The sequence below is a fragment of the Theropithecus gelada genome, chromosome 16 (assembly GCF_003255815.1).
Source record: "Theropithecus gelada isolate Dixy chromosome 16, Tgel_1.0, whole genome shotgun sequence".
NCBI lineage: Eukaryota > Metazoa > Chordata > Mammalia > Primates > Cercopithecidae > Theropithecus > Theropithecus gelada.
The window spans coordinates 32,824,767-32,836,630 of NC_037684.1; the positions used below are offsets into that span (position 1 = coordinate 32,824,767).

The 11,864-nt window shown below is 47.2% G+C and overlaps 1 protein-coding gene and 1 pseudogene across 6 annotated transcripts in view; both read right to left on the reverse strand.

Moving 5' to 3' along the window:
- GPATCH8 (G-patch domain containing 8) overlaps positions 1-2,015 on the reverse strand; it is a 106,390-nt gene extending 104,375 nt beyond the window's left edge. For 3 of the 5 annotated variants that reach the window (XM_025362044.1, XM_025362042.1, XM_025362043.1), the window contains exon 1: positions 1,738-2,015. Coding sequence is in view for 2 of the 5 variants with exons in the window: in XM_025362041.1 (XP_025217826.1) it covers positions 1,738-1,782 (45 nt within the window). In the remaining 3 variants the exon portion in view is untranslated. The remainder of the gene's footprint in view (positions 1-1,737) is intronic. The other 2 variants (XM_025362041.1, XM_025362040.1) reach the window with 1 other exon arrangement.
- Positions 2,016-9,754: 7,739 nt separating this feature from the next.
- On the reverse strand, positions 9,755-11,553 carry LOC112610083 (annotated as a pseudogene). The gene is made up of 2 exons (XR_003116276.1): positions 11,509-11,553; positions 9,755-11,392 (listed from the first exon to the last, which is right to left on the reverse strand). The product of XR_003116276.1 is annotated as a poly(rC)-binding protein 2 pseudogene (transcript).
- Positions 11,554-11,864: the final 311 nt, after the last annotated feature.

Sequence of the window (11,864 nt, forward strand, 5' to 3'; positions counted from 1 at the left end):
AAAGAGAGGGTCATCTTACTTAGAAACTGAGTATTGAAAAACTAGAGGCTAACCCCCTCAATTTTTTTCAGGAAACAGCATTCACACTCTGCCATCCACAATTTTCAAAATCTTCATTAAAGGCCCCAAAAATCCTGTTTGTTAAGCCTGCTGGAATTCTGTGGTTGACAGTCATCTTTCCTCAAAATTTAATTGTCCATATTATGTATTTTCGATTTTATTAGGTCACCTTGAGATTCTCTCCTCTGAAAAGCATTTGCGGGCTTTAGTTATCAATAGGTCTCTATTGGTAATTTAAAAATCAATAAAGCTCATCATACACCTTGCAGCCTACTCATATTTTATAGTGCTTGCTAAAATATACATATATTTCTCAGGGATCAAAAGGCTAATATGAACTGCTTCAAATTTTGGTGAATCTGCATTATATCCTTAGAACACCTTGAGATTCTTCTGTATTGTGCTGCAGCTATACAGCAAGCGCATGATCACAAGGCTTTAACAGCCCCCAGATCCCTTACTGCTGCAAAACTTCTCATAAGCGTTCTATGTACTACCTTGTTAACAGTGCTGAGTTAAAATTGTTAAACTGCTTTATCTATTTATTTACCAGTCCTATCATCTCAGGGAATTCAAACTCTTTAAACTGCATTCTGAAACACACCTAGAGTGCTTTCCTATTGCTTTGAGTAGGATCTGCAGCCGGATAAAAACTTGAGTTCTGAGATTCATCCCCTGACCCAAATTGCAGTTGCCAGGATATGCAGTAGTAATGCAGAGGTTTTTTTTGAGACTCTACGGATGTATTTTACCTAGAAATAGTCAATCTCTACTAAATCCCTTTTAGTCGTCGAGATTTCCGCGGTAACAATTTCAACAGCAAGGTATTTTCAACAACGAAAAAACGAGTTATTCTAATTTGGCCTTTATTTTTTACTCAATAGAGCTTGCCATCGTAAGGGCATTTTTCCATACCAACATTTGCAATTGAAAAAAGAAAAATCAAGCTTTTGGCACTAGTGACCCTACGCGTGGAAGGTCCATTATCATTACGCTTCTTACAAATCTTTCGAGATAGGATTTGAGGTTAGGCTCACATCGGATCATAGTCCAGTAACTTACTGTTTTCCAAGCCCAATTAACAGCCTAATAACAGCAGCAACACTTATGTCCCGGGAAATCTTAATGTATGACTAACCAATAAGGCGTCTGATAACGAATGCAACCTTTTCTCAGGTAAGGAAAAGGAAAAGCAGACAATGAAAGCAACTGATTCATCACAGTGAAAAAAGAAAAGAGAAGGACCACAAAAGGATCCGTGAGAGCAAAATCCCGGGGTTCGGAAGCCTTGGCCTCAGCAACACTCGCCCCCAAGTCCTCCCAGCCCAACCCAACCACCCCTCTGGTCCCCTGGGAGCCAGCCCTTTGCCGGCACAGGCTGGGCAGACCCGGAGGGCACAGCCCCCCACAGAGCTCCCAGGCCCGGTTCCCAAATCCGACGCCAAACAGGCGGAAGCCGCAAGCCCCGCGGCCTGAGTTTCTGGGGTAGAGAATGCGGGTGAGAGGAGATGCGGCCTCCCTCAAGCCGGGAGGCCTCTTGAGAAAGCAGAGACGGGAGAAGAGCCAATTCTCAAGTCGGAGCAAAACCTGGAAGGAAAGAGGGCTGGGAGCCGGAGATGAAGGACATTCTGGGCTAGACCACGCCTTCCCCGCATCCTCGGCGACGCCCGTGTTTACCTGAAAGTCTCGGTCCTCGTTGAAGCGGGAGAAGCGGTCCGCCATTTTGCCGCCTTCACTCCTCTCAGGACGACGCTCTCCGGTTCGCTCCTTCCCTCCTGCGACACCCGCCCCTCCCCGGTTCCCCGCCTCCTCCCACGCCCACCGGGCGCGCGCAGCCGAGGGAGGGAGCGAGAATGCGCGTCCTGACTGGAGCCCCGCAGCGCAGGCGCCTGCCAGCCCTGGAGGCTGACCCTTCCCTCCAGCCCCTGCTCCGCGCCGCGACCCGGAGCGACCCCGGTGGCCGCGCGTGCGCACTCCCGCCCAAGAGCCGCGAAAGCTTCCGGAGGGAAAGGTCAGAAGGGGCACCGTGCGGACGAGTCTGGATGTTTTGCTGTGGCTCACTTCCGGGTATCTTTTCTCACTGTCGCTTACCCGTGTGCGCAGAAGTCCATCGTCTTTACTAAATTTTTGGAAGCATAATGTTGGGCCTAAAGCGCGACTTTAGAGCCATACTACTTTGTTTCGAATCTCAGCTCACCCTGAGGATTCAACGGTGAACGAGACAGGAATGGTCTCCTCTTAATGGGGATTTCATTCCAGTGGAAGAAGTCACATAACTCGTAGAATAAATATTTTTAAATATCAATAAGTGCCACAAAAAAGTAAAACTGGCCGCAGTGCTGAGAGGGACAGTCTCTGAAGGGACCTTTGACCCGAGGCACAGCGAGGAGCCCACAGCATTGGGGCATAGGGAACATTAGACCCAAAGGCCCAAAGACTGCAAGGAGCTTGATATCTAGCCATCCTTTGAGAAAAGTATTTCTCAAGGGACCGAAGTTGATCCAAATCGACTAAAGCTCTCTGGGCTTCAGTTTCCTTTTTATACAATAAGGAAGCTGGATTCAGTAATCTCTGCTGCTCCTGTCTAGCGCTGACTGTGAGTTAAGATTCAGATTTTTCCATCCCTTCTGAGGACCTCACCCAGCGCTCCAGCACTCTTAGCCAAAATACATAAACACTTAGAAGGGTGGTAGGACTTCCTCCTTTTGAAAAGAGTAATTGACAGAAATCACACAATGGAAAAATGGCTCTTACCTTGCCCTGAAAGAGTAAAATGGAATGTAATTTTTTGAGGAAGGATATGTATTTTCTAGTTGTTACCCTTTGCCTCACCCATGCTTCAGCCTATACTTCCACCTAAGGGGAGGCAGGGCACACAGAATTCAAACATTGTGGGTTTTTTTTTTTTTTTTTTGAGACGGAGTCTTGCACTATTGCCAGAGTACAGTGGCGCCATCTTGGCTCACTGCAACCTCCGTCTCCCAGATTCAAGAGATTCTCCTGCCTCAGCCTCCATAGTAGCTGGAATTACAGGCGCCCGCCACCAAGCCCAGCTTTTTGTTTGTTTTTTGAGACGGAGTCTCACTCTGTCGCCCAGGCTGCAGTGCAGTGGCGCGATCTCAGCTCACTGCAAGCTCCGCCTCCCGGGTTCACGCCATTCTCCTGCCTCAGCCTCCCGAGTAGCTGGGACTACAGGCGCCCGCCACCACGCCCGGCTAAATTTTTGTATTTTTAGTAGAGATGGGGTGTCACCGTGTTAGCCAGGATGGTCTTGATCACCTGACCTCGGGATCCGCCTGCCTCGGCCTCCCAAAGTGCTGGGATTACAGGCGAGAGCCACCGCGCCGGGCCTTTTTTTTTTTTGTATTTTTAGTGGAGACCGGGTTTTGCCATGTTAGCCAGGCTGGTGTCGAACTCCTGACGTTGTGATCTGCCCACCTCAACCTCCCAAAGTGCTGTGATTGGCCGGGTGGGGTGGCTTACGCCTGTAATCCCAGCACATTGGGAGGCCGAGGCAGGCGGATCCTGAGGTCAGGAGCTCAAGACCAGCCTGGCCAGCAATGGTGAAACCCCATCTCTACAAAAATACAAAAATTAGCCGGTCGTGGTGGCGCGCACCTGTAATCCCAGCTATTTGGGAGGCCGAGGCAGGAGAATCTCTTGAACCCAGGAGGCAGAGATTGCAGTGAGCCGAGATCGCACCACTGCACTCTAGCCTGGGTGACAGAGAGAGACTCCATATCAAAAAAAACAAAAAAAAATTAAAAACAAAAAAAAAACAAAGCACAAAGTGCTGCGATTACAGGCATGAAACACCGCGCCTGGTTCAAACATTGTAAAGAGACTTTAGGGTAGCGTGAAAGATTGAATCACGGGGATACACACCACTCTGACCTCTTCTCCCTCTCAAAAGCCCACTGAAATGAGAGCAAAGGAGTAAGAAGTGCATAAAGACACATAGACAAAGAGACCTGGAGAAGAGACAATGGCAGGCAACAGATGTCAACATTTTGGAGGCCAGAGAGCATAGATAAATGGAAATGACTTTAGTAGAGTGGAGAAAAAGAAGTCACGGAGTAGAAGACAGGAAAGAAGTTGATCAATGCTAAAGTACATCAGAAAGGCTCAGGAAGTGGAAGCCCCTGGTGACACTGATGACTCGATGTCTCTTTTCCCACCCAGGTAGCAAACTGGAGGTTTTCCCTCTGGAAAGGCTGAACCAGAGAGACTGGACTTTATAGGTGAGAAGGAGCAACCATGCTGAAAATGGGAGGATATGGTAAAGCCTCCGTTCTGGTCAGAGAGTCTGACTTCAACAAAAGAGCGTAGGAACACTCTCTAGAAAATTGACTAGCTTGGCTGGGCGCGGTGGCTCAAGCCTGTAATCCCAGCACTTTAGGAGGCCGAGACGGGCGGATCACGAGGTCAGGAGATCGAGACCATCCTGGCTAACACGGTGAAACCCCGTCTCTACTAAAAAATACAAAAAACTAGCCGGGCGAGGTGGCGGGCCCCTGTAGTCCCAGCTACTCGGGAGGCTGAGGCAGGAGAATGGCTAAACCCGGGAGGTGGAGCTTGCAGTGAGCTGAGATCCGGCCACTGCACTCCAGCCTGGGCGACAGAGCAAGACTCCATCTCAAAAAAAAAAAAAAGAAAAAAAAAAGAAAATTGACTAGCTTAGGGAAGAAAAACCTTCCTGTACCAACAATGGGAGTGAGGGTAGGGAGGTGTCTTCCTACATAAAGATCATGTTCGTGTCCAAATACTCCACAGAGAAGTCCATCATTCAGGAAGCCCCATCCACATAGACCTTTCACTCAGCTTTTTAGTGCCTTGTTATGAACAGATAGCCAAAGATTATCAGACATTTGAAGGGAACCTGTAACAGGAAAGATAGAAACACCCCCAGCCTGGGCATCATAGTAAGACCCCATCTCTACAAAAGAATTTTAAAACTAGGCGTGGTGGCATGCACCTGTGGTCCCAGCTACTCGGGAGGCTGAGGCAAGAGGATTGCTTCAGCCAGCCCAGGAGTTGGAGGCTGCAGTGGGTTATGATGACAGCAACAGCCCCCCTCCCCCAAAATTTCGGAGGAACCAGAGATAATGAATAGAAGAAACCATCAAAAGAATTATCTATATCCACAGGTTACAAGGGAACACATCCCATCAAGGGGCATGGGATGCCAAAAAAGAAAAAAGGATATTGAGTTTAAGAAAGAACTTTTGGCCGGGCACAGTGGCTCACACCTGTAATCCCAGCACTTTGGGAGGCTGAGGCTGAAGCAGGCAGATTGGCTGAGGTCTGGAGTTTGAGACCAGTCTGGCCAACATGGTGAAACCTCGTCTTTACTAAAAATACAAAAAAATTAGCCAGGCGTGGTGGCATGTGCCTGTAATCCCAGCTACTCGGGAGGCTGAGGCAGGGGAATTGGGTGACAGAGCAAGACTCCATCTCAAAAAAAAAAAGAAAAGAAAGAAAGAACTTTTGGGGCTGGGAGCAGTGGCTCATGCCTGTAATCCCAGCGCTTTGGGAGGGCAACGCAGGTCTATCACTTGAGGTCAGGAGTTGGAGACCAGCCTGGCCAACATGGTGAAACCTCATCTCTACTAAAAATACAAAAATTATCCAAGTGTGCTGGCAAGTACCTGTAATCGCAGCTACTTGGGAGGCTGAGGCAGGAGAATGATTTGAATCTGAGAGGCAGAGGTTGCAGTGAGCTGAGGTCACGTTACTGCACTCCAGCCTGGGTGACAAGAGCGACACTCCATCTGCCAAAAAAAAAAAAGAAAAAGAAAAATTAGCCAGACAGGGTGGCGCGTGTCTGTGGTCCCAGCTACTCGGGAAATCACACAGAAAACAGAGTAAAAAGACACCCTGGTCTAAACCACCTTTACTTTCTCCTGAATTATTGCAGTAGCTATTACGTGTTCTGCCTCTAGCCTGGCAGCATACATGCTACAAAGGAGCTCTGGTGATCTGTTAAGGGTCAGTCAGATCACATTTGTTCCCTGATTCAACACACAGTGACTTTCCACATCACTCACAATATAAAGTTCACCTCATACCACCCCACCTTTCAGACCTCATCTTTCTCTCTCTGTTTCCCTTCTCTCTGGACATACTGGCCCCTTGGCTATACCTTGATCCCATCAGGCCTGTTCCTGCCTCAGCCTGCCCCATCTATGGGCTTATATATTTGCTGTTCTTTCTGCTTATCATTCTTCTATGTCTCCTTGGCTTGCCCCTTTGTCTTCTAGTCTTTATTCAAAAAGTACTTTGGTTTTTTTTTTATGAAATGGAGTTTCACTCTGTTGCCCAGGCTGGAGTGCAGTGGCGCAGTCTCAGCTCACTGCAACCTCCACCTCCTGGGTTCAAGCAGTTCTCTGCCTCAGCCTCCCGAGTAGCTGAGATTACAGGTGCCCACCACCACGGCTGGCTAACTTTTGTATTTTTAGTAGAGACAGGGTTTCACCATGTTGGCCAGGCTGGTCTCCAACTCCTGACCTCAAGTGATCCACCTGCCTCGGCCTCCCAAGGTGCTGGGATTACAGGTATAAGCCACCGTGCCTGGCAAAAAGTTATTTCTTTTTTTCTTTTTCTTTTGAGATGGAGTTTCACTCTTGTTGCCCAGGCTGGATTGCAGTGGTGTGATCTCGGCTCACTGCAACCTCCACCTCCCAGGTTCAAGCAATTCTCCTGCCTCAGCCTCGCAAGTAGCTGGAATTACAGGTGAGCACCACTACGCCAGCCTAGTTTTTGTGCTTTTAGTGAAGATGGGGTTTCGCCATCTTGGCCAGGCTGGTCTTGAACTCCTGACCTCAGATGATCCACCCTCCTCGGCCTCCCAAAGTGCTGGGATTACAGGCATGAGCCACCTTGCCCAGCCCAAAAGTACTTACCACTTTCTAGTATGTAATATAAACTCTATGAGGTCAGAGATTTTTCTTAGTTTTGTTTTTCTATCTCCCCAGCACCTAGACTAATGACTGGCACATAGTAGGCACTAAATATTCACTGAATGGATGAGGTGGAAAATGGGAAAGAATGAATAAGAAAATGTCAGCATCGGCCGGGCACGGTGGCTCACGCCTATAATCCCAGGACTTTCAGAGGCCAAGGCAGGCGGATCACAATGTCAGGAGATCAAGACCGTCCTGGCTAACAAGGTGAAATCCCGTCTCTACTAAAAATATGAGGTGGGGGAGGGGGGGAGGGATGGCATTGGGAGTTATACCTGATGTAAATGATGAGTTGATGGGTGCTGACGAGTTGATGGGTGCAGCACACCAACATGGCACAAGTATACATATGTAACAAACCTGCACATTGTGCACATGTACCCTAGAACTTAAAGTATAATAATAAAAAAAAAAAACGAAAAAATTAGCCGGGCATAGTGGCAGGCGTCTGTAGTCCCAGCTACTCCGGAGGCTGAGGCAGGAGAATGGCATGATTCCGGGAGGCGGAGCTTGCAGTGAGCCGAGATGGCGCCACTGCGCTCCAGCCTGGGCAACAGAGCAAGACTCCGTCTCAAAAAAAAAAAAAAAAAAGAACGTGTCAGCATCAATTCAATATCTAAATAGTAGGATTTACAGAAATAACAAGGGAAAATGGAAGAAAAGCATATTAAAAAGCTGGGCATGGTGGCCAGGCGCCTGGAATCCCAGCACTTTGGGAGGCCAAGGCAGGTGGATCACCTGAGGTCAGGAGTTGGAGACCAGCCTGGCCAACATAGTGAAACCTTGTCTCTACTAAAAATACAAAAATTAGCTGGGCGTGGTGGTGGATGCCTGTAATCCCAGCTACTAAGGGGGCTGGGACAGGAGGATTGCTTGAACCTGGGAGGCAGAGGTTGCCATGAGCAGAGATTGTGCCATTGCACTCCAACCTGAGCAACAGAGCGAGACTCCATCTGAAAATAAATTAATAAATAAAATAAAATAAAAAACTGGGCATGGTGGAGCATGCCTGTATCCCAGCTACTGGGGAGACTGAAGGAGGAGGATAGCTTAAGCCCAGGAGTTTGAGACTGTAGTGTGTGATGGTCATGACTGTGAATAGCCACTGCACTCCAGTCTGGGCAACATAGTGAGACCCTATCCCTTAAAAACAAACAAACAAAAAAGGAATTGAAAACAATTTTTTAAAAAGTATATTAAATAATGTGTGAACATCTTCTAGTACTAAGGGCCTGAGTTCTAAATTGAGAGATCTCAAAACAATGGATGAAAAAGAATTTGCTACCAGGCACAGCATTGTGAAATTTCAGGGCACGTGGGACAAAGAGAACCTCCTAAAGGCTTCCAGAGAGGAAAAGTAGGTCACATATGAAGGATTGGGAATAGGAATGATGTTGGGTTTCTCCAGAGAAAAGACTGGGCAGTAATACACCAAACTAGAAATCTATACCCAGCCAAACCATTAATCAACTATGAGAGGGAAAAATGACATTTTTTTTTACCTGCAAGCCCTCAAGGAAATTTTCTCTGGAAGCCACTGCAGGATGTTTTAGAGCAAAACAATTACAGAAACATATATTGAATGTTATGGTTGAAGTGCTACAGAAGACACAAAGATGAAGAGGAAAAGATTTATTCTAGGGTTTATAAACCAAGACATTGCCATCAGGTAAACCTGGATTTTAAACTCAACATCTGTCACAAAAAGCACCTGTCAGCTAGGCACAGTGGCTCACACCTCTAATCCCAGCACTTCGGGAGACTGAGGCCAGAGGATCACTTGAGCCCAGGAGTTTGAAGTTGCAGTGAGCTATGATCCCACCATAGCACTCCTCCAGCCTGGGAGACAGAACAAGACCCTGTCTCTAAAGAAAAAAGAAAATCAAGACCAACGTGGGCAACATAGTAAGACCCTGTCTCTACAAAAAAATAAAATAAATTAGCCGGGTGTGGTGGCATGCACCTGTAGTCCCAGCTACTTGAGAGGCTGAAGTGGGAGGATAATTTGAGCCTGGGAGGTTGAGGCTAGGAGAACGACTAGATTCAGTTGAAACATTTTGCAAGAATACTAATTAGGTGGTGCTGTGTTCTTCTCAGAGCACAACATGAGGAGGCACATGGTATCAACTGTCCTCATTATTAGTGATGTTGAGTTTCATTTATTGGTTACTGTCTTGTCAGCCAGACTGCTCCCTTGTAAAAGATGATACTTTGAGACCATGTGAATATCTTATTTTTCAACAGTTTTTGTGGAGTTTTGATTGTTTTATTTATTTACTGTTTTTGAGATGGAGTCTCACTCTGTCTCCCAGGCTAGAGTGCAGTGGTGTGATCTCGGCTCGCTGCAACCTCCACCTCTCAGGTTCAAGCGATTCTCCTGCCTCAGCCTCCCAAGTAGATGGGACTACAGGCATGCATCACCATGCCCAGCTAATTTTTTGGTATTTTTAGTAGAGACAGTGTTTCACCATGTTGGTCAGGCTGCTCTTGAACTCCCAGTCTCAAATGATCTGCCTTTCTTGGCCTCCCAAAATGCTGGGATTACAGTCATGAGCCACCGTACCCCGTCAATTACTTGTTTTAAAGACAGGGTTTCACTCTGTTGCCCAGGCTAGAGTGCAGTGGCACCATCATAGTTCACTGTAGCCTTGAACTCCTGGTCTCAGGCAATCCTCCCACTTCAGCCTCCCAAGTAACTAGGATTATAGGTGCCTGCCACCATGCAAAGCCAATTTTTATTTATTTATTTATTTATTTTTCTATTCACAAAGAAAAAGCTCCAGTCCATCTTCTAATTTTTTTGAAAAATTCCTGACATTACAGAACTAAACTGAAATGTATTAATATTCCACTCTTACATTTCCATGACAAACAGAAAAATTCATGAGCCAAAAAAACAAAACAAAAAACCAACAACAAAAAAAAAGAAAAAACAGGAAGAAGCTTATAAAACTAAATATGGATCTCAGCATCAACAGCTGAACAGAGAAAGGAATTAAAATGCTTTAATTAAAAATTCACAAGTGGATGATAAAATATGTAGAAACTGAAAATTTACAAACTATTTAAAACCTGGAATCGCTGACTGTTCAGAAACTACACAGATGGATCATGGGTGGTGGTGAACAGCAGAAAGGGATTATGGATGAATCTGCATTGTTCTAGCTGCTCCCCATGCCACCCGTCTCCGAGGAAAGCCTGACATTGATTAGATATTGAGCCAGGCTAATGCTGGCAGCAGATCCAGTGACGGTAACCTGCCTATCCTTCCCCTGGGTTCGCAATTTTGATCTGCGCCCCAGACATCTGACGAATCTCATTGATTTTGGCACCTTGACGCCCAATTATGCAGCCAATCAAATCGTTTGGAATGGTGAGTTCATGAGAAGTAGTCTGCGCAGATGCCTCCAAACCTGCACTGAATCCGGTGTTGCCATGCGTCATGGGAAAATGAGACAATGAGACTGTTGCATTGCCAACTGGTGCAGCTTGGTCAAATCTGGCTGTGGAATGGCATACTGTCCTTGAATGGTATAGGCCTCTAGAGGTGGTCCCTCCAGGTCAGGGTTGAGACACATGGACGGGGTGGTGTGAGGAAAGCTCGCACTGTTGCTGCCTGTGCTGTACCTGTCCTGACCACCTGCAAAGATGACCGGAGAGCTGGACAGCTTGGGCCGGTACGGGATGGTCATACCCTTTGGTGGGGACTCCAACATGACCACGCAGATCTGTTTGACACACTCAATGATGGATTGCGGAATGCCAGCAATAGTGATGGCCTGCTCAGTTCAGTTAGGTAGCATATCCCCTGCCACCTGGACCTGAGCCCCTGTACTCTCTCATATTTCCTTGATCTTGCAACCACCTTTTCCAATGAGAGAGGCTCACTGACTAGCAGGGACCATCAGCCTCAGGGTGACCGGGGGTCTACTGGCAGCTGTACTATTGGTCATAGAGCTGCTTATGTCCTCTTCCAGTTTGTCAATGATCATAGCAAAGGCTTTGAAGATGGCATTAGTGGGTCCAGCCAAAGTGATAATTCTCTCAGGACAATTCCCTTCTGAGATGTTGATACGTGCACCCCTCTCCTCGCGCATCTTCTTAACTGATTCTCCTTTCTTTCCGATGATACTGCCAACTTCCTTTCCATGCATAAGTAGCCGGATGGTGAGAGTGACATTTAATCCACCTTCAATCACACCGGTGTCCATGTCGAGCAGTGTTCTGGGGTGCTGGACTTTGAGTGGTCAAGTCTTTGGTCACTGGTAGGGGGTGAAAGCCAAAAACTGCAGGTGCAAGGCGACTGAGGGGAAAAGGGGAGCGGGCGGGAAGGGGAAGGGCAGGAGGCCGGGGGTGGAACAATAAGGGCAGCGGGAAGGCGAGGGGGGCCCCTCAGACGGGCAGAGGAGGGAGTGGGGGGTGGAGGAAGAGGAGGAGGAGGAAGAGGGAAAGAGACCCCGGGGTTGGTGAGGGCGGAGGGGGTGAGGGCGCAGGCTGCGGCTGCTCTGGCTACTGCCTTTGCTGGTCTGGCCTTTTATTTTTATTTTTTGTAGAGACAGGGTCTCACTATGTTGCCTGGGCTGGTCTCAAACTCCTAGATTCAAGTGATCCTCCTGCCTTGAACTCCCAATGTGCTGGAATTACAAAAGTTTTATTATCCACTGATAGTCCTTGCCTGAATTGTTGTTACAAACAATGGTTACAAAATCATGATTCTTTAATTCTATTATTTCTTCTACAATTATTAGTAGGAACGCTATAAAGAAGAACTTTCTCTCCTTGCCGCCTACCATTTTAGAATATCACTGTGGATTCATAGATTTTTTTTTCCTGATTTTATAA